The 24,788-nt window shown below is 48.8% G+C and overlaps 1 protein-coding gene across 2 annotated transcripts in view; it reads left to right on the top strand.

Moving 5' to 3' along the window:
• NCAM1 (neural cell adhesion molecule 1) overlaps positions 1-8,420 on the top strand; it is a 295,792-nt gene extending 287,372 nt beyond the window's left edge. For both annotated transcript variants that reach the window (NM_001308484.1, NM_001308483.1), the window contains 3 exon segments: positions 646-853; positions 1,694-1,810; positions 5,066-8,420. In NM_001308484.1, coding sequence (NP_001295413.1) covers positions 646-853; positions 1,694-1,810; positions 5,066-5,186 — 446 coding nt within the window. In that variant the 3' untranslated portion in view covers positions 5,187-8,420.
• Positions 8,421-24,788: the final 16,368 nt, after the last annotated feature.

Here is a 24,788-nt window from a genome sequence, read left to right as displayed (position 1 = left end):
CAGACCTCCATGTCTCCAGAGTAAATGGGCTTCGTTTGTCTCCCTGGGTGCAGTGAAGAAGGACAGGCCATGAAGGATAAACCATTAAGTCAGTGTACACTGTCCAGTGTTGGGATCCTCTAGAGCTGTTCCTAAAGAGGAGAGGAAGTGGGGTATATCCTGGGCACACCAAGGTGCCTGATGTCACCACCAGCCCACAGGGAGCCCTGGGAACCCCCTGCCTCCCTAGTGGAGACCCTGCCCCTGACTCTTCCCAGGAACCACAGTCTGAAACCAGTGACCACTGCCTGCTGGCAGGCTCCCAGGAAAAATGGCGAACAATGAGTCTGGGGGAAGCTCAGACTGAGCACAAGGTTAGACATAGCTCCCAGTCCCCAGTCGCATCCTGACCTGTGGGCGCCTCATGCCCCTGTCCCCTGGTCTATGCGATAAGCTTGCTATCTCACCCTCTAGAACATACAAAGAAACTGTTGTCTCAACACCGAGGTGTAGAAAGGATCCATGGAAGGTGCCCCTCTTGACACAAATGCCATGATTTTGTCCTGTAGGCTCTCCCCCACCCCAGGGGCTGGTGCTCTGCAGGGTCCAGGAGTCTGGATGTCAGCATATTAACCGCCAGCCATCTCTCTCTCCCTCCCACTCAAGCCAACGGCAGCCCTACATCAGGCCTGAGCACTGGGGCCATCGTGGGGATCCTCATTGTCATCTTTGTCCTGCTCCTGGTGGTCGTGGACATCACCTGCTACTTCCTGAACAAGTGTGGCCTGCTCATGTGCATCGCTGTCAACCTATGTGGAAAGGCCGGGCCCGGAGCCAAGGGCAAGGACATGGAGGAAGGCAAAGCCGCCTTCTCGTGAGTGCAGATCCACTTGCCACTGCTGGGGTCTGGGCTCTGCCTCGGGTTGGGGGTGGGTGGGCAGCTACGAGCCATCTCATGGGAGAAATGTTTCTCAAAGCATGGCCTTTGGGGATACCTGGTGGAAAAGCAAACTCTTGGTCCCAACCTCACATTTAACGTACTAGAATTTCAGAGAAGTTTGAAAGTCCTTGCATAGGTCAGAATGAGGGGAATTTTCAGAGCTGAATGAGGAGGGGACCTGCCATAACATTTGAGAGACATGCTTGCCTTGCTGTCACTCATTCACATATTCATTCATTTGTGTCCCAACAAATATTTATCGAGCAGCTGCTTCAGGGCAAGGTGCTCTTCCTGAACACTAGGTTACACCCACCAACAGAACAGTTAAAATGTCCTGTCCTTTGAGAGCTGAGGAGCCAGATGCTGTCCCCTCCCCCGTCTTTGGAGGAACAGATCCTGAGCCAATTAGCAGGAGCCTTCACAGACTCTGGGCGGGAAGGGACAGAGCAGGGGTTAGCTATTAGCACCACCACATGTCAGGCACTTAATCTGCATAAACACAGATTATCTGAGCACTTCTCTGTGCCAGGCACTTCACACTTAATATCTCAGTCAACGTTAAAGAGCTAGGCAAGATAGAGACTTATTTACCCCATTTTACAGATGAAGGGTGAGCAAATCAGATGCTCAAGGTCGCACAGCTAGGACTAGTGGGAGCTGAGGCTCAGGCAGTTGGGCCTGGCTTGAAATGCGCCCCCTGCTGTAGCTGGCTTCTCCAAGGAGCCCCGTTCCTGCCCCAGCAAACCAGGATTGAACCAGCAACTCTCTCCACAGGAAAGATGAGTCCAAGGAGCCCATCGTGGAGGTGCGGACTGAGGAGGAGCGGACCCCAAACCATGATGGAGGGAAGCATACGGAGCCCAATGAGACCACGCCGCTGACAGAGCCCGAGTATGTGGGCGGGGAGGGGCCCCATTCTCCATTGGCAGAGTCCCACACCCACCTCATCACCCCACCCACACCTCCCATGCCTCTGACCCCACCATTCCCCGCCAAACAAAGTAGGCCAGGTTCTGGAGCCCTTGGCCAGAGATGCCTGACCCCACTCTCTCCCTAGAGAGAAGGCATTCTTGGTGCTGTTAAGGGACGGTAGGGGCTCTGAAAGGGCTGCTGGGACGAGTGGAGTCTCTAGAGCCTGTTTTGGAGTCACACACACATCCTGGAAATGGACGAAGGGAGCAAAACATCACTGAGAGGAACTGAGCTTTGAGAGGCTTAGCAGATTCTGTTGAGGATCTTCAAGAACTCTAGGGTTTTCTGCGTTCTTCCTAGAAGGGTGAGAGAAGGCAGGGACGTGTGAAGCTCCCCGGCCCTCCTGTCTCGGAGGCCTGGGGGGCCCTCAGGCAGGAACCGTGCCCCCCTGAGTTTGTGATGACCGCTGGCTATCCTGAGTGCTGTGGGTTTGAAGGGCGTGCAGGCTCAGGGCAGCCCGACACCTCCGGCCGGAGACCCCGTGGCTCCTGGCGGCCGCTCGCCCTCCTTGTCTGCCTCCCTCGCGACTGCCCATCACTGCCCGTGGAGCCCCGGAGGACGGCGGGCCCCAGTTCCTCCGGGGGCCGAGGGCACCGGCAGCGGTGGCCTCTCCTTGAGTTGGGGTGCAGGCAGAGGTCAGGAGGGCCCCAGCGGGGCTGGAGGGGACGGCAGCCCGAGCGCGGAGAGCTGCAGGGGCGTCCGCAGGTGCCTTTAGGCTGCCAGGTGCTCTGTGTCTCCTGTCTCCTCTTCTGCCCGCCTGGGCACTGTGCTTCCTCTCGCCATCCTCGTTTCTCTGTGGGTCTGTGTCGTGCCTGCACGTCCCCGCATGCCCCGCCCGCGACCCCTCCTTGGCTGCAGCCCCCCCCCCACCACCCCCGCCTCTTTGTCTCGTCTGAGCTTCATCGTCTACTCTCTTCTACTTCCTGTCCTCCCCACAGGCTGCCTGCCGACACCACAGCCACTGTCGAGGACATGCTGCCTTCTGTCACCACCATCACCGCTAACTCTGACACTATCACCGAAACCTTTGCCACTGCTCAGAACAGCCCCACCAGTGAGACCACCACCCTGACCTCCAGTATTGCCCCCCCGGCCACGGCCGCCCCTGACTCAAACTCTGTGCCCGCCGGCCAGGCCACCCCTTCCAAGGGGCCCGGCGGCGCCACCGCCTCCCCGCCCCCAGCCACTGCCCCCAAGGTCGCCCCCCTCGTCGACCTGAGTGACACCCCGACCTCGGCCCCCGCCGCCGGCAGCCTGTCCTCTGGCGTCCTGGCCCCCCCGGGGGCTGTGCTCAGCCCGAGCGCCCCCGCCGGCGCGGGGGAGGCCTCCAAGGCCCCTCCAGCCAGCAAGCCGGGCCCCGCCGCAGAGGCCCCCCCCGCCCCGCAGGAGGCCCCCGGCACCGGAGGCCCGGACCCCGAGCCCGCCCAGCCCGGCGCCGCCGCGAAGAGCCCGGCCGAGGCAGCCGCGGGCCTCACTAGCCCGAAGAGCGAGGCTGCCTCCGTCAGCGCCACAAACCCTGCCCAGGGCGAGGACTTTAAAATGGACGAAGGGAACTTCAAGACCCCAGATATTGACCTTGCAAAGGATGTTTTTGCAGCCCTGGGCTCTCCTGCTCCCGCCGCTGGGGCCAGTGGCCAGGCCCCTGCGCTTGCTCCTCCCACTGCAGACAGCTCTGTGTCGCCTGCACCAGCAAAGACCGAGTACGGCCTCTCTCTGTCCGCTGTCGTCGGGTGGTGTCCCGTGTGGTGTGCGTTTGTGCCGTGCCGTGTCCGTTCTGTTAGATGTGCCTTCAGCCTCCTCCAGGGCTTCTCTGGGCCACGGCCCACCCGGGGGCTGGGATGAGGCGGAGGCGGCGGGGCAGGCAGCGGGGCCCAGGGGCAGCCGCCTGCTCGCTAATTAGGCCACGTTAATTACGTCTTCTCCTCACCATCGAGCGGTGGCTTCTGTCTCCCCCGGGGGTGGGGGTGGGGGCCCTTGCGATCGGGCCGCCGATGAGCTGAGCGGAGCTAAGGAGGCCAAGGTACCTTTCCCGGCCGCCCCGGGGCCGCAGACAGACAGTGTGTGACCCAGTGCCAGGCTGGGCCCCACCCGATGGCACTGCCGGGCGGGAGGAAATGAGGCGGGCCCCGAGGCCCCGTGGGGTGAGGATGTGGTCCAGAAGGCCCTGTGCCACTTCCGACCAGATGCCCACGACGCCCCCACTACCGCCACCTACTCTTGCTCCTCCTGACCTGGTGTGTCTGAGAAGACTCAGCTCACAAGCCTTGAATGACTGTTGCGTCTCCAAGGTCAAGGGAAGGTCCTTAAGTGAACAGATTTCTTAGCTGTGATGGCAGAGGGCAGCCGGAGCTGGGGTCTGAGGCCGCTTGCCCCTAGACCGGACTTAGGAAGGCAGAGCCAGACCGAGGTGTTTATGGAAAAGCCTCTGTGTGTTTTATAATAGAGGATCTGGGCCCCAGATGAGCTTTGTGCTGCCACCAAGACCTGAAATGGGAGGGACCCTCCCCGGGACCCCAGAATCTAAGGAAGTAGGACTCCACTGGCCCTGCCCACTCAGCCACCCTCTGACTCCCCGCCGTCCCCATGTGCAGCCTGACAGCCAACTCTAGCCTGTCATGCCGTGGAAAGCTGCCTCAGTCCCAAAGAGCATCTTCTGACCCTAAACACAGAACAGTATATGGTGGGAGTGAGGACAGGCGAGAGCCAGGTGGTTTGCAGAGGGGCCCTGGAGTCAGGGCTGAGGAACCCAGCACAGCATGTCTCGTTTATACCAAGCTGAGCTGCTGCGGTTCCTGCGGCCAGTCGGGGTGAGGAGAGGGCCGCATGTGCTGTCCCTTCCACTACCCCAGGTAAGGACTGGGCTCCTGGGCCCCCGGCTTTGGATTAGGACCAGAACAGGGAAGGTCTCATTCCTCTGATTCAGTGGCTCTCAACTTCGGCTCCGTTTTAGAGTCACTTGGGTGCTTTTAAAAGTCATCATGCCCAGATCAATTAAATCAGGATTTCTGTGGGGGACGGCCCAGGCCTCCTTGATTTTTAGAGCTCCCAGGTGATTCCAGCGTGCAGCCAAGGATGGAGACCATTGCTCTAAGCTGGAGCCCTGCCTGAGGGGCCGGCTGAAGGGTGAGTTACTGCAGATTGTGGTCTCAGCGCTGTTTTCCCAATTCTCCGCAGGAAGGGCCCAGTAGAAGCAAAGTCGGAGTGCCAGGAGACAGAAACGAAGCCAGCGCCAGCCGAAGTCAAGACGGTCCCCAACGACGCCACACAAACAAAGGAGAATGAGAGCAAAGCATGATGGGTGACAAGAAATGAGCAGATCAAAGTAAAAAGTGACACCACAGCTTCACCAGAGCATTCCCAATATCTCACATGTGCACACACACACACACACACATCTCATTCCTCTAGTGTCTTTTGCCTTTAAAAGAAAAAAAAAGCTAAACAGATAAACATGGGATCTCCTTTTTGTAGGTTTATAGAAAGGGTTCCTTTGCTGCGCGCACTCACTTGTAAGAAAACGAGACAAAAAGGTTAAACCCACAGCCAAACTAGGACACTCTGTTCCCTGAAACCATTTAAGAATCAAACAAAAGGACCCCAAATTAAGAATCTAGGAAGCTCAGAAAAAAAAAAATCTAGGTTCAGGAAGACCGCACTTGGTGTTGCCCAATTGGCACAGACCAGTTTCAGAGAAATACTTCCAGATACTAAGACTAACGAATGAACAAAGTCCGAGTTTATTTTTATACTTTGAGTCGAGTTTGAACTCTGTAAAGCCCCATAAATAAGTTATAATTTCTGTTCACTTTGTATTTGTTCAGTATGCAAAGTGTGTCACCCTTGCTAGCTGAATTCAATTCCCACGTAGACTCTTGTTTTGTAGGAAGAATGCCAAATTGCAGCTTCTGGGGGTAGATCTCAGTTTGCAATATTCTGATTTCTTTTTTTCTCTCCTTTCCTTTCTCATTCTTTTCTTTCCCCCTTTCTGCCAACTTTGTTTTCCAATGTTTACAAGTTGACAAATGTTTGACTTTGGTTGTGTTTAAATGTCCGTGTAAAATAGCTGCCTTCTTTTTTTTGTTGTTGTTTTTGTTTTGTTTTGTTTTGTTTTGTTTTTTAAGTTACAAACACTGCCTAGAGGCGGGTAGGGTCATCACAGGCTTGCTTTTGCACGGGACAACTTTACAAAATATGATTGTTTACAGTGGCTCTTCCCCCCCCCCCTCCCAACTCCCTCCCCTCTCTGATTTGAAATTTTTGCCTGTGTGCAGCTCAGGTGAAAATCCATCTCGTTCTGGAGTGGTTTTGTTTTTGTTTTTTTGGTTCTCGGTCCTTTTTGTATCTCCTGGGGGGTTAGACCACTTTCTGATTAGCCACCACCTGCCTGTATCTGTGAAAAAGGGTCTACCCCCCAACAGGCATCTGAGTCCTTCCTTTTGAAGGACTCTTTAGGCTTTGTTGAATGAAGCAGAGAAGATTGTATAGTTGGGGCTGGTCTTGGTGAACACACATTTTTACCCCAAACATCCCCTTTTTGTAGAAAGCCAAATAAAATATATACGTACAATTTCTTTTTGAGCTCAGAATCTAGATTTGAGCGGAAGAGCATGTGTGCTTCAGGGAATTAGTGTCTTTTTTTGGAAATCTGTTGAAGTAAAGTAACATCGGCCTTCTGTTCACTTAGGCAGCATTTATAGAAACAAAAGAGAGAGAGAAAAAAAAAAACCAACCTGCTGTCTGGAGTCATAACACAACTTTCCTGGATTGGAAACCAAGTGGGGAAAAAAAAATACAGAAACTTTAAGGGGGATGGGAGGGGGGAGAAGGGAAAAGCCAGCCCTTTGTATAGAAATTTTGCTTTTTTTTCTCATTCTACTTTAGAACTGCAAGCTTGTGCACTGTGGATGCGTGAATATTTTAGTGTGAAACGTGTTTTTGTCATAGTATTGAAATAAAACTTCAACATAGTTTGGTTGTGGAAGGTATAGCAGATAGTTCAGAAAAAAATATTCAGGAAACAAAAAAAATAATAACTCTTAAAAGGAATTGAAGCCTTTAAACAAAGAAAATGAAAGAAAAGTGATGATGATGATGATGAAGAAGATGAAGATAACGCTAAGGAAACAGAAATTCAGCCCTCCGGCATGCATTCCTTTCCCAAGGTACAAAACAGCAAGAGGTGAGGGTGGCAAGACTGCCCCGAGTCTGTCCTGTGGGCTGCGCTCCCCAATGTTCTGACACTTCTGCAGTCTGATCAATGGCGATACGCTAAGATTATAATTTCAAACTGTGAAAAATAATGGTCTTGTCATTTGCTAAATGTGGGGTTATTTTGCATTTTCTCAGCTCCTGGGGATGGAAATGGAGGATCCAGTGTACCCAGCTCTGGCCCCTTTGATTCTAGGGCTTGCACAAATCTGTGGTTCAAATGCACAGGCCCTCAGGCATGAGTAACGCGCAGACAGTTCTTTGAGCACACAGCAGAATGGGAGCTCCTGGGTGTCTGAGGCGGGAGGACCCAGCAGGGCCTGGTGGGCTCGTCCCACCTGCTGGGTCATCTGGTGGAATCAGTGGCTCATCTTCTGATGTTAATGGCGTTGACGACCTCAGCCAAGCCCACGCTATACTTCACCAAGACTGCATCTCATGCCAAGTGGTTGTGGCCAGGCACAATGACTTTGGTTCCAATGGTTAGGAAGAGAAAGAGGTATAGCCGACCCTCAAGCAACCTGGCCCAGGGCAGCTGACGCCCCCCCAGCCCACCCAGAACCCTGGCTCCGCCACTAGCTGGCACCCAAGACTCTGCCCACCTTTTGGCTTTTGGTCTGCCTCTCTTTCATTATACATAGATTTGTCTCCGCACGCATGAGGTTTCCTTTCTTTAAAAAAAAAAAAAAAGAAAAGAAAAGAAAAGAAAAAGAAAAAAAAAAGAAAAAACAAACAAAACAAAACAAAAAAAAAACAGAGCAATGCTTTCTCTAAAATCAAAGAGAGAGTCACTTTATTTTCAAGATGTTCTATCTTTTATGTTAAGAGATAAAAGCTTATAGTTTTCCTTTTTTAATTTTTTTGAAGGCGGGATCAACTCTACCAGTCTCCAATGTCTATGTGTCTATATGTGTATGTGCCATACATATGTATTCACATAATTAGCGGCATGGCCAAGTTCTGCTGGAGGGGCACCCCCGGTGCCGCGCGCGGGGTCTCTGAATCCTGGGGGGCCGTAGTGCACATAGTACAGCTTCTGAAGTGGGACTGTTTTCACACTTTTCTATGGAGCCCTTCCACGTCCCAGGCTTTCACTCGAGGCTGTCTGTCTGGATGGTGGTTTTCAGACCTCCATTAACATCCCTACCCAGCATTCCGTACTTTGGGGGCCTTCTCTCTTGTTATAAACTTTTTACCAAGTGAAACATCAATACCACCTTTGTTTCCATTCTCACTGGTGTAAATACTGAGTACTAACTGAGAATTTTGACTTTGCATTCTGTCAGAATACTTGTGTTCAATAAAAATTGAAAGAAAAAAACCCATTATGGTCTAACTGGGATTTATTTCCATTCGTTGCGAGCCTGTCACATCAATCATACGTGGAAATGCCAGTGGTCTGTGGGTTGTTTTTTTTTTTCCCCCTGTAAACAAGGTCAGTTAAATGCAATGTCTTGAGTTCACGTTGCCTGAAGGTTGGTTTCCACTGTTTTCTCTCATATTGATAGGGGAATCCTCATCTTAGAATGGCCAGCCAACAGATTCAGAAAGATTCCATTCAAATCCTGGTTCTGCCACTTCCTTGTCGACCTTGGAAGATTTCCTTAATCTCCCCAAGACTCAGTTTCCTCTTTTAACAGACAAGAGCTGCCAAACTCCTAGAGCTGAGGCACTGGCTACTGAGTGAAGCAGTGCATTTGAAAGCGGAGTGTGGCACCGTCTCGGCACATAGTAGGTACTCAACAAATGAGAGGTAGTGCTGGAGGCACCCCAGGTGTGTGATAGCCTTAAACCCAATTAGAATAACAATCTAAACCTGAGCCCCAAGGTTTCAACATGGAGGGAGGAGCATGAGGCTTATTCCAAAATATGTGATGCCTCTCTTTCTTTGCCATACTGCTCAGCCCTTGGAGTTGATTACAGTCTCTGAGCTAGACAGAGTGAAGAAGACTTCGTCTTCAGAATTCTCTTGCATATACTGCTGTCCGGCTGTGTTGGGAATTGGAAATCCCTGGAGCAGAGCAGGTCCCAGGACCAGCACTAGAATAAAGCAGCAAATGAGATGTCTAGGGAGCAGGCCAGTCCCACATCTGCATGGGTCTGAGGCATCTCCTTCTTTTGTGTCCTGTGTGCCCCCCTCTAGCCCCATCCTGGGGTGTTGTCTTCCTCTGGGTGGATGTCTGCATCCATCCCCAGGAGTTGTCCCTTCACTGGCCCTGGAGCCTGTTATGACGCAGAGCCACATGTATCTACGTGATTTCCTGTGGCACCAACTTCCAGCTGCATATGGCAAGGTAAGGAGTGAGAAACTTTGTATCGTGAAATGATGACCCTTTCTCTAATGATCCAGGGGGGGGCTTACTTCCAGAGCTTGCCTCCTTCAGGCTGGTCTCCTCTGAGATTCCCTTAGTAAATAGTCGCTGAGTGTCTCCAAGAGGCTCAGGATATAGCAGTGAACAAAAGTCTCTTTCAGAACATTAGTGTTAAGTGTGGGGTGGAGCAGACAACAGCTACATAAATGACTAGTATGTTGTAGTGGCCATTAGGGCCATTCACCAATATTTCAGTTCTCCCCTCCCTCCTTCCGGGCACACGGTAGATCTATACTTGTCTGGTCACATAAAGTAGGCGTGACAGTGTACTTGCTTTGGTCAATGGACTATGAGCAGGGCAGTGTGTGTCACTCCCAGGCAGAGTCTTCGATAGCCAGTGTGTGTGTGTGTGTGTGTGTGTCCGTCTTGTCTTGCCACAGCCATCAACAATGCTGCAGGTGATGGGAGTGCCTTCACCTAGGCTCAGAGTGAGGGATGTGGAACAGATGACTTGTGATGGACGTGGAGCATGCATGAGGGATAACCCCCATGGTGACCTCTGGGCAATGTTCCTCCAAGGGGGAAGAGAAGGGGATATTTATACATATGGTGTATATACATCTTTACTGAAACAATGCAATTTACAAATTATATACTCTGTACTGAAATTCCATACGCTACAGAATTTTTTCGTAGCACATTTTAGCTGAACTCTTATCTAGAATCAACCTATGCTCACAATTAATGAGTGAAGTTGCAACAAGAACATTGGTTGATACAGTCATTGGTGTCAACGGGTAATATGGACATGAGGCACTGCAGCTCAGAGTGTTGGAACTTCACTCACTCATCAGTGAGTGACCTCTGCAGAATTGGGTGTGAGTTTTGAATATTAGAATATGGCCTCAATTTTTGTGCTAGCCGCAGTGGGATGGCTGCACACATGGCATATTGGTAAACTTAATCTATATCACAAATATTTCCCCATCACTCTTAAGTCTAGGCAAACACCAAAACTGCCAAAAAACAAACAACAACAACAACAACAAAAAAAACAAGCCCTATTTGTAGCATTGGCAGCTCTCAGTAGTCACTGAGTAGACACTCACCGCCACTCAGTAGTAAATATTCCCAGCATGGCTGATCTCAGCATGTCCTCGCCTAAGGAGGAGTTAGGTAGAGTACAGTAGCCTATTTCCACCATGAGGATAAAAGAGACCTAAAGATCCTCAAGCTCAGAGAAAACACTAATATGTATTTATAATAACAATAAGCTATCAATACACATTGATAACAGTAAAATGTAGCAAAATAATTGAGAAATGATACATTTTGAGTATTTACTGCCTTCATTTTAAACACAATTTTTGTTGATTGTAGGTTTATGTAATTTAACTTTCAATAACAACTGGCTCATAAAATTTCCTGAAAATATAACAATCCTCTCAAGCCAGTAAACGCTGGCTCCAGCAGATCACCGGATAGCCCTTTATGTTATAAGCTACTTAGCCTTAGGATCTGTTACCACAGCATGGTTCAGTCTGTTGTGGCTATAAATGGGGAGTGGTAAGTGCCATGGATAACAAATCCAGGTAAGGAGGCGGTCAGAGTACTCCTTTCTGAAAAGGTGACATTTGAGCAGTGACCTGAAAAAAAGTCAGGGACGAAACCATGCAAATATCTGAACAAAGATATCTCCAGTAGAGGGAACAGCAAGTGCAAAGATCCTCAGGTGAGGACTGCCCTGTGTGTTTTAGGAGCGGCAAGGAGGCCAGTGTGGCTGGAGCAAAGAGCACAGGATGGGCAACGGTACCCATGAGCTAGATCACATTGGGTCTGCAGACAACTGTTAGAATTTTGGCTTTTTTTCTTCAAGTGAGATGGAAAGCCAAGGGGAAACTTGGAGCAGAAGCCTGCCATGACTTGATTTTTGAAATGATCACTCTCTGGCTGCTAGATGGAGAACAGACTGTAGGAGAGAAAGAGAGGATGCTGAGGATACTAATTAGAGACAATAATCTATATGGGACAAGATGGTGTACTTGGAGCAAGTTGGCTCCAGTGGAGGGTAGGCAATGGCCAGATTCTGGCAATCTCCCGAAGGGGAAGCCAGCAAGATTGGATAATGAGCTGGATATTGGGGTTCGAGGAAGGCATCAAGGGTGACTTCCAGATTTGGGATCTATGCAATTAAAAAGGTATAGCTGCCATTTACTTTCTAAAAAGAGTGAAGGAGAAGCAGATACGGGGGATAAAGAATTTGGCTGTGGACACTTTGTTGGAGGTGACTGTGAACACCCTAGTGGAGATTCAGAAGAGACCAAAGTTCAAGAGGTCCAGTGTGCTGACACATATGGTCGCTGTCAGCATGGAGCTTGCATTTAAAACTCTGGCACTTGGTGAGATCACCAAAGAAATGAATATGGATTAAGAAGAGGAGCGAAGCAAGCAAGGAACCAAGAAAAGAAATTCACAGGAGAAAATCCTGCTGTGCCATTTACAGCCTCACCTCAGGGGAAAGGGTGGGAGAGGCAGTGACACCATGTCTTCTCTTCTTATTCCCCTACCAGAATCACCTCCACCTGTCCTGCTGCCTGGCACACAGTGTTACTGCTCAAGAGTTTAGAGGGTAGATTTTGACTTGCAGCTACAAAAAGATGACCTAGGACCCTGGCCAGCCTAGTGTTTGCATGCTCACCGCCACTCCAGTGAGTGCCCTCCACGGCTGCTTCCTTCCACATAGTATTCAGAAATGCTCCACTGAGGTCGCCTGTGAGGAACCTCCTTCATGTGACTAGAGCCCCAGCCTCACCTTTAGTGCTTGGAGCAGGCAGGCCAGGATGGCCCTGAGCCATGAGAGTTGTTCCCAGCATGGTCATATATGTCTCATACAGAAATCTCTGGCCTAGCAACTCTGGTCTCACGTAGGCTGAGCTTGGGTGGCAACAGCTAGATGAAGAAGGAGGTCTGATTGGCTTTTATTTGGTGGCTTCCAATCCACTGGCCTCGCTCTGCACAGAATGAGTTTGTGCAGAAGGTGAATTTCATCTTGCCAACCCCTTCTCTCCCCCATCTTCCCAGAAAGACCTTCAGGAGCTCCCAACTACCCTCAGGATCAAATGCAAAGTCCTTAACAAGGCTAACCAAACCTATCTTGGGCACTATCCTGCTCCTTGCTTAGTGTCCTGGCTCTTCCTGGCACTCTTCCAGATCATACTCTGCTCCCACCCTGTTGTCCTACTACATAAATGGTCTGTCTTCTCATAATACTGTACATAGAAAGCCAAAAGACTCCACCCCAAGATTGCTAGAATTCATACAGCAATTTGGCAGTGTGGCAGGATACAAAATCAACGCCCAGAAATCAGTGGCATTTCTATACACTAACAATGAGACTGAAGAAAGAGAAATTAAGGAATCAATCCCATTTACAGTTGCATCCAGAAGCATAAGATACCTAGGAATAAACCTAACCAAAGAGGTAAAGGATCTATACCCGAAAAACTACAGAACACTTCTGAAAGAAATTGAGGATGACACAAAGAGATGGAAAAATATTCCATGCTCATGGATTGGAAGAATTAATATTGGGAAAATGTCAATGCTACCCAGGGCAATTTACACATTTAATGCAATCCCTATCAAAATACCATGGACTTTCTTCAGAGATTTGGAACAAATAATCTTAAGATTTGTGTGGAATCAGAAAAGACCCTGAATAGCAAGGAGAATATTGAAAAAGAAAACCAGAGCTGGGGGCATCACAGTGCCAGATTTTAGGTTGTACTACAAAGCTGTGGTCATCAAGACAGTGTGGGACTGGCACAAAAACAGACACAGAGATCAATGGAACAGAATAGAGAATCCAGAAATGGGCCCTCAACTCTATGGTCAACTAATATTTGACAAAGCAGGAAAGACTATGCACTGGAAAAAGGACAGTCTTTTCAATAAATGGTGCTGGGAATTGGACATCCACATGCAGAAGAATGAAACTAGACCACTCTCTTTCACCATACACAAAGATACACTCAAAATGGATGAAAGATCTAAATGCGAGACAAGATTCCATCAAAATCCCAGAGGAGAACACAGGCAACACCCTTTTTGAACTTGGCCACAGCAACTTCTTGCAAGATACATCTATGAAGGCAAGAGAAAAGCAAAAATGAACTATTGGGACTTAAGATAAAAAGCTTCTGCACAGCAGCAAAAGAAACAGTCAACAAAATTAAAAGACAACCTACAGAATGGGAGAAGATATTTTCAAATGACCTATCAGATGAAGGGCTAGTATCCAAGATCTATAAAGAACTTATTAAACTCAACAGCAAAGAAACAAACAATCCAATCATGAAAAGGGAAAAAAGACATGAACAGAAATTTCACCAAAGAAGACATACACGTGGCCAACACGCACATGAGAAAATGCTCTGCATCACTTGCCATCAGGGAAATACAAATCAAAACCACAATGAGATACCACCTCACACCGGTGAGAATGGGGAAAATTAACAAGACAGGAAACAACAAATGTTGGAGAGGATGTGGAGAAAGGGGAACCCTCCTGCACTGTTGGTGGGAATGTGAACTGGTGCAGCCACTCTGGAAAACTGTGTGGAGGTTCCTCAAAGAGTTAAAAATAGACCTGCCCTACGACCCAGCCATTGAACTGCTGGGGATTTACCCCAATGATATAGATGCAGTGAAATGCCGGGACACCTGCACCCCGATGTTTCTAGCAGCAATGTCCACAATAGCCAAACTGTGGAAGGAGCCTCAGTGTCCATCAAAGGATGAATGGATAAAGAAGATGTGGTCTATGTATACAATGGAATATTCCTCAGCCATTAGAAACGACAAATACCCACCATTTGCTTCGACGTGGATGGAACTGGAGGGTATTATGCTGAGTGAAGTAAGTCAATCGGAGAAGGACAAACATTATATGGTCTCATTCATTTGGGGAATATAAAAAATAGTGAAAGGGAATAAAGGCTAAAGGAGAGAAAATGAATTGGAAATATCAGAAAGGGAGACAGAACATGAGAGACTCCTAACTCTGGGAAACGAACAAGGGGTAGTAGAAAGGGAGATGGGCAGGGGGATGGGGTGACCGGGTGATGGGCACTGAGGGGGGCACTTGACAGGATGAGCACTGGGTGTTATGCCAAATGTTGGCAAACTGAATTCCAACAAAAAAATAAACAAAAATAAAAATAATAAAATAAAATAAAATAAAATAAAATAAAATAAAATAAAATAAAAGGTCCATCTTCTCTCCCACATCCCAGAACTTACAGAAACCATAATTCACTTCCCTGCAGTGCCTGGAATTGTTAAACACTTTTTACCTATTTTCTGAAGGTGAGCACAGAGCTTATGGCAGCTTTAACCGAGTTTCACAGCGTGGCTCAGCTGCAGGGTGTCTGTGTGTCTGGAGAGGGTCTACCTGCTGGGGATCCTCAGCTGTTGCCTGCCCTGACTCGTGATCATGGGTCACCCCACGCCTCTCCATCCTCTAAGCTGTGACAGTGTCCGGCCAGTGATTAGCACCTCTGGGATGGAGGCAGGCTGGATTGGCTCGGGTTAGGGGACCCTGAGAGGTAGAGTCGTGCTACCCCATGCCTACTACTCAAACCACAGTTACCTGATGGGAAAGGCTGACATAGCAAAACCAGGAAACTCCCTCCTTGGAGGTCTCTCTAAGGGGGCAAATCTGGGTTGGGAGGCTGGGAAGGCGTGATCTGCTGGTCCCCAGGTCTAGGGGTCCGGGGTTTGGCTTTCCACGGGACAGGGCTGTGCTCTGTCTTCCTAAGCAGCTGAGCCCAGGTGCTTGGCTATGAACTCCAGCTGGGAACAAGATGACCCACACGGGACAGTCTGTTTAGAGCGCGTCCCACCACGATGGCTGTCAGCAGCCTGTTGGGAATGTGGCAGTGAGCATGAGGAACAAAATTGCAAAGATCTCTTGGGCGGATGATGTGAAACTTCCCCAGGAAGCCACACTTTGGAGCCCAGGACCCAGCCGGCGAGTCCTGCCACGCTCCTCCTGAGGGGGAAAGAGAGCAGGTCACTCTGGCCAGTCACCAGCGCACCCCGCGGCCCAGGCTGGGAAGTCAGCGGCAGCTGTGTGTCCCGGCCTCGCGTGGCCCGGCTCCTGCATCACCCCCGCCGCAGGCCTCTACATCTCCCGGGACACCGTGTGGACAGCACGTAGATGCCCAGCTCCGGGGTCCCGAAGCCACCACAGGTGGCCCTCAGACAGCACCTGGAGCCTCAGGCCAGCCCAGGCGGCCGACCTGGGGGAGGCTCTGCGGGACGAGGTGACAGACAGGAAGGGCTGGAGACGCCGCGCCGGGGTCTGGGTGTCAGCAAGACACTTCCCAGGGCTCAGCACACTACCCCACGCACGCCCAGGGCGCATGAGCGTCCCCGATGAGCCCAGGTGCTGCAGGACATGAGCGGCCCAGGCGCTGTCCCGCCGGAGGGACAGATGTAAGCTGTGCGCTCTACAAATCCGGCTGCAGAAGTGCTTGCTGGCGGGGGTGGGGCTCCGAGGAGAGCTTCAAAATATAAATAAATAAAAGAAAGGGAAAAGGCTACAGGTTTTAAAGTGGCTATCAACTTGCAATCAGCGCAGACATTCAAAAACACTCACGAGGTTGACATTGATAGTTTTTTTTATATTTTATTTATTTATTCATAAAGACACACTCACACAGAGAGAGGCCGAGACACAGGCAGAGGGAGAAGCAGGCCCCATGCAGGGAGCCCGACGTGGGACTCCATCCCGGGTCTCCAGAATCACACCCCGGGCTGCAGGCAGTGCTAAACTGCTGCGCCACTGGGGCTGCCCGATAGTTTTATTTTTGAAACAACTCTCTTAGCACTAGGACACCATTCGAAGCCCTTAACAAATATTTACTGTGTTCGTCCTTGTAACAGTTCCGTGACACAGCTACTCGTATTAACCCTGTTTTACAGATGAAAGAGTGAAGCACAGAGACGTTCCTTAACCTGCCCAAAGTCACACAGCCATGAAGAAACGGAGCCAGAATTTGAACCTTGTCCTAAGGGCTCCGCAAGGAGGAGCCTACGAGCCTGCCCCAGCCTGGAGGTTTGGATTTCAGGCCCGCAGGCTCCCCAGAAGGCCCGTGCAGAGCACCTGGCGGGGGGAGCTCCCAGCCACGTCTGCAGAGAAGCCTGGGCCGCGGCCCGTAGGCCTCACTTGGGCACTGAAACCTAAGGGCAGAGTGGGAGGGCGGGGGCAGGACCCCAGAGACTTCCAGGGGCTGCCTTCGCACATCAGGGGGCTCCTCAGCTGGAAACGGCAGCGGGGGCTTATGACGTGAAACTCTCGAGAGTTCAGGTAGCACCAGCGTCACAGAGAAGCCAGCTTGACGCCCGGTGACCGAGACTGTGGCCTGGTAGAGCTGCCCTGAGAGTGGGCAGCTGAGTCTTCAGGGAGGGGTGGGGGCCGCCCCTGGGCGCTGGGCATGGCCAGAGGAGATTGCTGCATCGTAGGCCTACCTGGTTTTGTTCAGATTCTAGACCCTTTGACAGCAACGACTCTGAGCACCCACCCAGCTCTGGAGCACGGACTGCAGAGGAAGCAAACGGTCAGCATGACTGTAGCCATCTTTCGGATTCACGTTCCGGACAGGCAGACAGGCACTTAACTGTTAGCAGATGGAGCCAGTGGGCTGGAGCCGGGGCAGCAGGCAGGACGTGGGATGCTGAGAGGGGGGAAGGAGCTCTAAAGAGAGAGATGAGACTTTTTTTTTTTAAGATCTTATTTATTTATTCATGAGAGACACACAGAGAGAGGCAGAGACACAGGCAGAGGGAGAAGCAGGCTCCCTGTGGGGAGCCCGATGCGGGACTCCATCCCAGGACCCCAGGGTCACGACCTGAGCCGAAGGCAGACATTCAACCACTGGGCCACCCAGGCGCCCCAAGAGATGAGACTTTCAAAGATGAATTTCCCTTCCCATCTGATCAGAGCTTGCACTTGCCCAGAGACACATTGAGCTCAACCAAACTCCAAGAACAAAAGATTGCAGCATTTAATTTACTCACTTATTCAGTATTTGTCACCATCAATTATTTATTGAGCACCCAATAAGCATCTGGCACTGAGTTGGGTCATGGGAGGTACAGATTATGTCCCTACCCTCATGGCACAGTATCCATATTAGAAAGATCACAAACCCCAGAGGCACGGGTATACACAAGCTGTGTGGCCATGGGCAAAGTGTTAACCACTCTGAGTACCTTTGCCTCATCTATAAAGTGAGATTTCCTACCTCATAGAATTGTTTGTGATTTAAAAGAAGCTTAGTACTTGGCATGTGATTAAAACAGCGTTAGTACTTATGCTAGTCAAGGTTCTTTGCTGCAAGCAACCAAAGATTCTGATTCTGATGGATTCAAACCCAAACGGGATTTTACTAAAAAGATACTGGCTGGTTCAGACAATCCTGGGAGGCACGGAAAACAAGGCTTTAGCCCAGGCTCCAAAGGCAATGCCCGTAGGACTACTGCAGAGCTGGTCCACTGAGAAAGCCACCGCTGCCCACTTTCCCCAGCAACGCCACGTCTGGGGCAGGCCCCTGACCTTCCAAACTGCTACCACCTGCCCACCTCACCCCCACCTCCAAAAGAAAGCCAGTATTTCTGCCACTATGGTTGCCAGGAAAAAAGGCGGGGTGGTGTTCTGGGCAGAACCTCTCTCCTCAGGTTGCCCTATGTGCAGAGTGAAGTCTCACATCTGTGACTCTGGTCCGAAGGGCCTGGGTCTCACCAGTGCCTGGTGGGCAACTGCAAAGACACCTGGGGAGAGCAGTTCCCAGGCCTCACCATAAAGGAGGTGAGACTCAGAAGGCTGGAACTTTGTGCAACAGAGCAAGGATGTTCTGCAAGTGCTGTGCAGCCAGAATGTGACACATGTCCACCGGAGTCCCGTGCCTAGGCTGCTCCCCAAATACACACCCAGCCTCTTGCCTGTCCTGCAAACTTGTGGTGGAGGTGCCCCAGACTTGTGTAAGCCTCCCTGCCCCCACTCCGCGGCCCTGACACACCACTGAAGTCCTCTGTGTGCATCTATGCACGTGTGACCCGCCCCCATCTCCAGCACAGGGAGGGTCTCAGGCAGAAGGTTTGGGGAGGAGTGTGGACCTCGAGGCTCCTGGGAAAGCTGCGGGGGACCGGCTGGGAGGGCACAAAGCAGGCTAAGCCTGCCACCAAGCGGTCATCCTGAGAACCACAGGAGGACCACGCCTCCCCTCCCATCTGGCTGTCCAGACCAAAAGCAGGGGGTCCTCCACCAGGGTCTGGGAAACGAGAGCTCCTCCTCCCCTCTGCCCCTGAATTAGGTTGTCTAATCTGCCCAGAGCTCCAAAGGAGATAATGATTATCTAACATTCGTTTGGTGCCCTGCAGTGTACAAAATGCTTTCACGCAGTAACGATAATTACATGACAATATTAATTATTGTTGCAGCAACTATCATCAATCGAGAGCGTACTATGTGCCAGAAACTTCAAAATCTCAACTCTTAATCCTTACAACAAAGCTCTGGTGAACAAACACATCTGCCCAGCAAGTGTCCATTTTCCTTTCTGCTCTCAATGGCACCTCCATTTTTGGGAGGAGGGTTCCCCCTTCTACTCCCAGGGCTTTTCTTGAAACTACTGGCAAAAAGCAGCTCTATGCTCACCAATCCCATGAGAAGAGAAGTCTTTGGGTGCCACCCGTGGAGGGGAAAAGACTGCCTGAGATTGAAGCCAGCACACAAGAAGCAGAGGAAATCTCAGCGGCACTGGAGACTCCTGGATTCAGCTGTGCCTGCAAGAGTCTCTATACTTTTCCATTCCATGAAGCAATGTATTTCCCTTTGCTTAAGTCTCTTTGGGTGGGAGAAGTTTGTGGGGTTTTTTTATTTTTTACTCAAGCTCAGAATTCTATTAATTCCTATTTAATAAAATAAATTAGCATGTGGAAGCAGGGTGTTATAAGTAACAGATCCAAAATTGGGAATTGTGAAAGTCAAGGTGGTATGGGACATGTATTCTACACCACACGCCACTTCCTATTCTAAGTACTGAGGACGGACAAGATCCATGGTGTCCTGAGATAACTTGGGAGCCGAGAACAGCTCAGTGAGCAGATTAGACAACTGCAACCGGTGGTAAGTGTCACACAGCAAATGAAGACAGCTCTGCGATGTGATGGAGTACGGGCAGGTGGCCACGTTAGGTTGGGTGGTGAGGGGATGGCATGGGGAGTTGTGCTCTGTTGATATGGTTACACTGGGGACTGCATTTCCCAGAACTCCCTTCCTTGTATGGTTTCAACTAGAGTTGGCCAAAAGAAGAGTTCTTGTGATGTTTGAAGGCAGAAGGGATGCCGTGTCCATTACCTTCTTAAGGACACTGTGCAGTCACGTACCCTGATGGACAAATGCTGAGAGCCTCAGTGAGTTCCAATGCCTCTCCTCCCTCCTCAAGTCCAGCTGCCCATCAGCATCCATCCCACCAGGCACCATGTAGGCCCCGCTGCCAGCAGAGAATACACAGATGACGCACGGACATCTCCTTCACAGCTCCACGAAGGTGGTGGCTCAGGGAAAGAGGTCGTACCAGCACCAAAAGTGAACAGGTTCAAGACCTGCTTTGGAGCTAGACTTCACAGGACTTGCTGGTGGGTGAGAGGGAGGGGTTGACACAAAGGGGTTTCTGCCTTAAGCAAGAGGGCAGATGTTCTGAGAGAGGAAGTAGCATATTGAGGGTTGGAAACAAGAGTTCTATTTTGGACATTATGGTAGACCGAAAAAAAAATAGCCATACTTTATTGGATTGAAAAAAGTAGCCACAAAACAATAGCCACAGCTCCTCCTGCTCATAACCATAAACTTTCATAAAAATTGTGAGTACAGTGCAAAGAATTTTCTTTTTACTGAATGATTTGTTTCTGACCCGGTGTCCCATTATCTGCCAATACTTTACTATTTCATACAATCAAGGACATTCCCTTCCCTACCTAACCACAATCAAAGTCAAAATCAAGAAATTAACATTGATACGACACTCTTATTCAATTTTTTTATTCAGATTTCTCCAGTTGTTTCACTAATGATCTTTAGAGCAAAAGGAAAATTATTTTTGTGTGTCCACCATTTGCTCCAGGAATACACGTTTCATTTAGCTTCATGATCCTCGTCTTTTTATCTGTCCTTTATTGTGTACCATGACCTTGATATTTTTGAAGGTCACAGGCCATGTCTTTTGTAACGTGTCCCTTGATTTTGGTGTGTTTGAAATTTCCTCACAAGTAAAGTCAGGCGATGCCTCTTTGATTAGGGATATCACAGAGGTGGTAATGGGTTTTTCTCACTGCATTCCCATAAGGTAGCACACAATTTCCATTCCCCTGTATCTGACGATGTCCACTCTGATCACTTAATTAAGGTATGTCTGCCAAGCCTCCCCACTGTAAAGCTCCTCCTTTTCCCTCTGTAGTTGATAAGCATTTGTCCATCGTGGTAGTAAATATCATTAATTGAGGGCTTTGTCTGCAGGGAGGGATTTAAATTTGTAAATATCCCATGCCTCATCCAACTTTCCATTGTGTTATCCTTTGTTTGTATCAATGTAACTAATGGTTTCCTATTTTGTTCAATGGATTGTTGCTCTCATTCTTTCTCTTGATCCTCAAATTGTCCCTTGCCTGGACACTCAGTGACAACCCATTCAAGCTGGCTTCTGTATCTTCTGTCCACGACCCCATGGTTTCTGAGTACTTGCAGGCATGGAATGTATGAGGATCATCTCATACCTTCTCTACCTCAGCCATGCAAGAGGCTGAGAGGGGCATGTTGCATGAGGCTCCTCTAGAGTATGGCTGTTTCTCCATCTTTCCCTGGTTTCCATGACCTTGACAGTTTTGAAGAGTACTGATCAGATACTTTGGAGAATCTCTCTGAATCTGGGTTGTCTGGCATTTGCTCGTGGTTAGATCTGGGTTATAGATTTGAAGGAGAAGAACGTCACAGAGGTGAAGTGCCCTTTTAATCTATCATATCACGGATGCACGACATCAACAAGGTCAGGTTGACCTTGGTCACTTGGATCAGGAGGTGTCTGCAGGTGTCTCAACTGTGACATTATGATTTCGCTTTCTGTATGCTGTTCTTTAGAAGTGAATCACTAACTCCAAGGAACACTCAAGGATCTCGAGAGAAACGGAATTCTCCTTGGAGAATTATTTGAATATTTGAATAATAATTCAATATATTGAATTATTTGGAATTCTTCTATATTTGAATTATTTGGAATTCTTCTATAATGAAGATTTGTAGGACAGAAATCTCAAAATTTATTTTTGCTGTGACCCCGTCAGTAGTCAAGTGAAGCCTATGGATCTCTTCTCAGAATAGCATTTTAAAATTTAATGTATTTACTTAAAAAAAAAAACCCATAGGATTACAAAGAAAAATAATGGTATTGAAATACAATTATCAAAATATTTTATAAACAAATGTATGATGTGGTAATAAATGTGTTTATTAACACATCCAGATACAAGTCCTAAGCAGCATGTCTAGTAACTACTGTAATTTCCAAGTGTTGCTGAGGATAAATGATATCACAGCTTCTGCTAACACTACTGTGGTTTGTTGCCCGTATTCACGATGGGAAAGAAGGAGCGCTAATTCAGTGACAGGTTTCTAAAAATAATCATTTTTTTTCCCCAAACAAGTTCACAGGCTTCCTGAATTCTATCCACAGATCCCCTGGGAGAGTCCCTAGACTCTAGTTTAAGAATCCCTGATCTAGAAGCATCCAAGATGGTAGAGATGTTCTTGGAAAACTACAACAACAACAAAAAAAACAGAAAGTGCCAGTACAGCAGTGAAAAGCAAAAGGAATTTCACCCTCTCTAATGACAAAAGACATGCAAAACAATCCACTTATCACACATTTTCTTATCAGACCACTTATCACCTTTTTTTTTCCTCAGGAAGCTCTATACTCAACGTGGGGCTCAAACTTATAACCTGAGATCAAGAGTCGCATGCTCTTTCCACTCTAGCCAGTCAAGGGCTCCTATCATCTTTTAGAATGGGGAAAAAAAAAATCAACACTCAGTGCAGGTGAGGATGCTGTGAAACTGGCATTCTCATACACTTCTGGTTATAGGGCTAATGTGTACAAATATGTGCAACCCATTGAAAGGTAATTCAAAAATATTCATAGCCATAAAAAGTTCAAACTCTTGATTGAGAAACTCTTCTGAAAAGCCACCCTAAGAAATTAATCCTAGATATATAAAAGGATATATTTAGAGAGGCTTGTGGCAGTATTTACATCAGCAAAAAAAAAAAAAAAAAAGATTACTGGTTACTAAAAATCTTAAAAGGAGGGTAAGGAGTCAGGTACAGCACAGTACACGGACACGTGGAAAGTAATGCAGGTATTAAATGAGTATTATTCAAACAACGCAATGGCCTGACACAGACTTATGAGAGACAAGAGATGTAGGGGTTCCCTCTGAGCCCCAGTTGTCTTGTCCATTAAAAGAGGAATAATAATATCACCTCCTAAGATTGTTATATGGCTTCTTGAGATGACATTTAAAGCCTCCAGTAAAGGGCTTACGACATCATGGATGCTCAGGATGCATCATCTATTATCACCCTGATGACATCATGCTATAAATAGAATAAAACACAAAATCATGTATAAGCACAATTACATCATTGCAAAAAAAGGCAGAGAGGAAATACATCAAAATGCTAATAGTGATAATCTCAAGGTAAAGAGCTCAGGTATAATCTTCTGTTTTTCTCTATTTTCTAAGTTCCTAGGACAGGTTTTTAATATACCAGCTACCTGTTAATAGAAAGAGAAACAAAGGCACGTGCTTGAAATACATATCCCCACTCTTTCCTAACCATTGAGATGGAGCTCATATTGCCACAGTAACTAACTCTAGAATCCTACATTTCTCTGTGTGCCCTCTTGTCCCCAAAACCTTGGAGGCGAAGGAAATCCCATGGGGCACTGGGTGACTCAGTTGGTTAAGCATCTGCCATCAGCTCAGGTCATGATCTCGGGGTCCTAGGAACAAGCCCGGCATTGGGCTCTCCGCTCAGCTGGGAGTCTGCTTCTCCCTCTTCTGCTGTTCTCCCTCTCTGTTGAATAAATAAATAAAATCTAAAAAACCCCAACACAACAATAACAACAACAACAACAAAAAAAAACCCACAAAGGAAATCCCACTGCCCAAAGCCAACACTTCTTTACAATTTCTGAGTGGCGCAAATCACCCCTAGACCTAAGTGCACTAAATCAATCGATCAATCAATCAATCATGCACTAGAGCCTAGACCATTGACACAATTTAATTCACTACCCAGAGAAGGAAACTCAGCAGCAGCATCAACAGAAGGCGCCTAGCCAAGTCCATGTGCTATGTGCTAGTAGGTGCTCAACAAGCACTAAATAAATGCATGAACATTGGCTTCTGTGGTGGGTTGTCGTCTTTCTTGGCCAGCACGGTGCTCCCAGCATAGCGGGTCTGCCCACACGGTGGCAGTGCTGCTCCACACTAGGCAGAGTGGGGAGGACTCGGGTTCCACCTGGTGCCAAATGCCTGACGCCCCATCCTCTTCCAGGCAGAGGAGTGCAGAGAACCACAGAAAAGCTGCAAAGGAGGACATTGCCGGAGTCACTCTGTTTTTAAAGGAGTAGGCGACATGGCCATCAAGGCGGCAAAAGAGATGCACCCCTCCCCTTTGGAGGGTTGGATCAGCCTGTGAAGCAGACAGAGCACCCTGTAGGGAGGTGTGAACATCGGGGAGACAGACCCAGGGCCGGAGGCTCCTAGGAGCACCACTGACTTCAGGAGGTGAAGACAGAGCTCTTGGGGGCAGGTGATATTTGGGGGCATGGGGAGGACGAGCTGGGGAGACTCTCAGCCAGGGTTCACATCTTGTCTTCCACTCTGACAAGTTCCATAACCTCCCTGACTGCATTTCCTTATCTGTGGAGGAGGAATAAGACCCCACAAAACTGTTGAGAGATTGAAGATCCCTAATGCAAGTAAAGGATTGAACACAATGCCTGGCACGCAGCCACTCAGCGTGTTACTGTCACGCTCTTGTTGTTGCTGTTGTTGTTAATAACTGTGGTGTTGTTAATGACACATGGGCATCTCAAGGAAGACTCTCCTGCCCTCTGTGGACACACAGATGAAATCCATGACTAGATCTTGAAATCATTTCTTCATCTGTAATCAGGTAGGAACTGAAAGAAAAAAGGATTAAGATCAAGAAGCAGAAACGTTAGCTCCTCTTTATCTCTGTAATGAAA

This window comes from Canis lupus, chromosome 5 (genome assembly GCF_011100685.1).
Source record: "Canis lupus familiaris isolate Mischka breed German Shepherd chromosome 5, alternate assembly UU_Cfam_GSD_1.0, whole genome shotgun sequence".
NCBI lineage: Eukaryota > Metazoa > Chordata > Mammalia > Carnivora > Canidae > Canis > Canis lupus.
The sequence above is the reverse complement of the archived record's forward strand: the minus strand, read 5'-3'. Positions and strand labels throughout refer to the sequence as shown.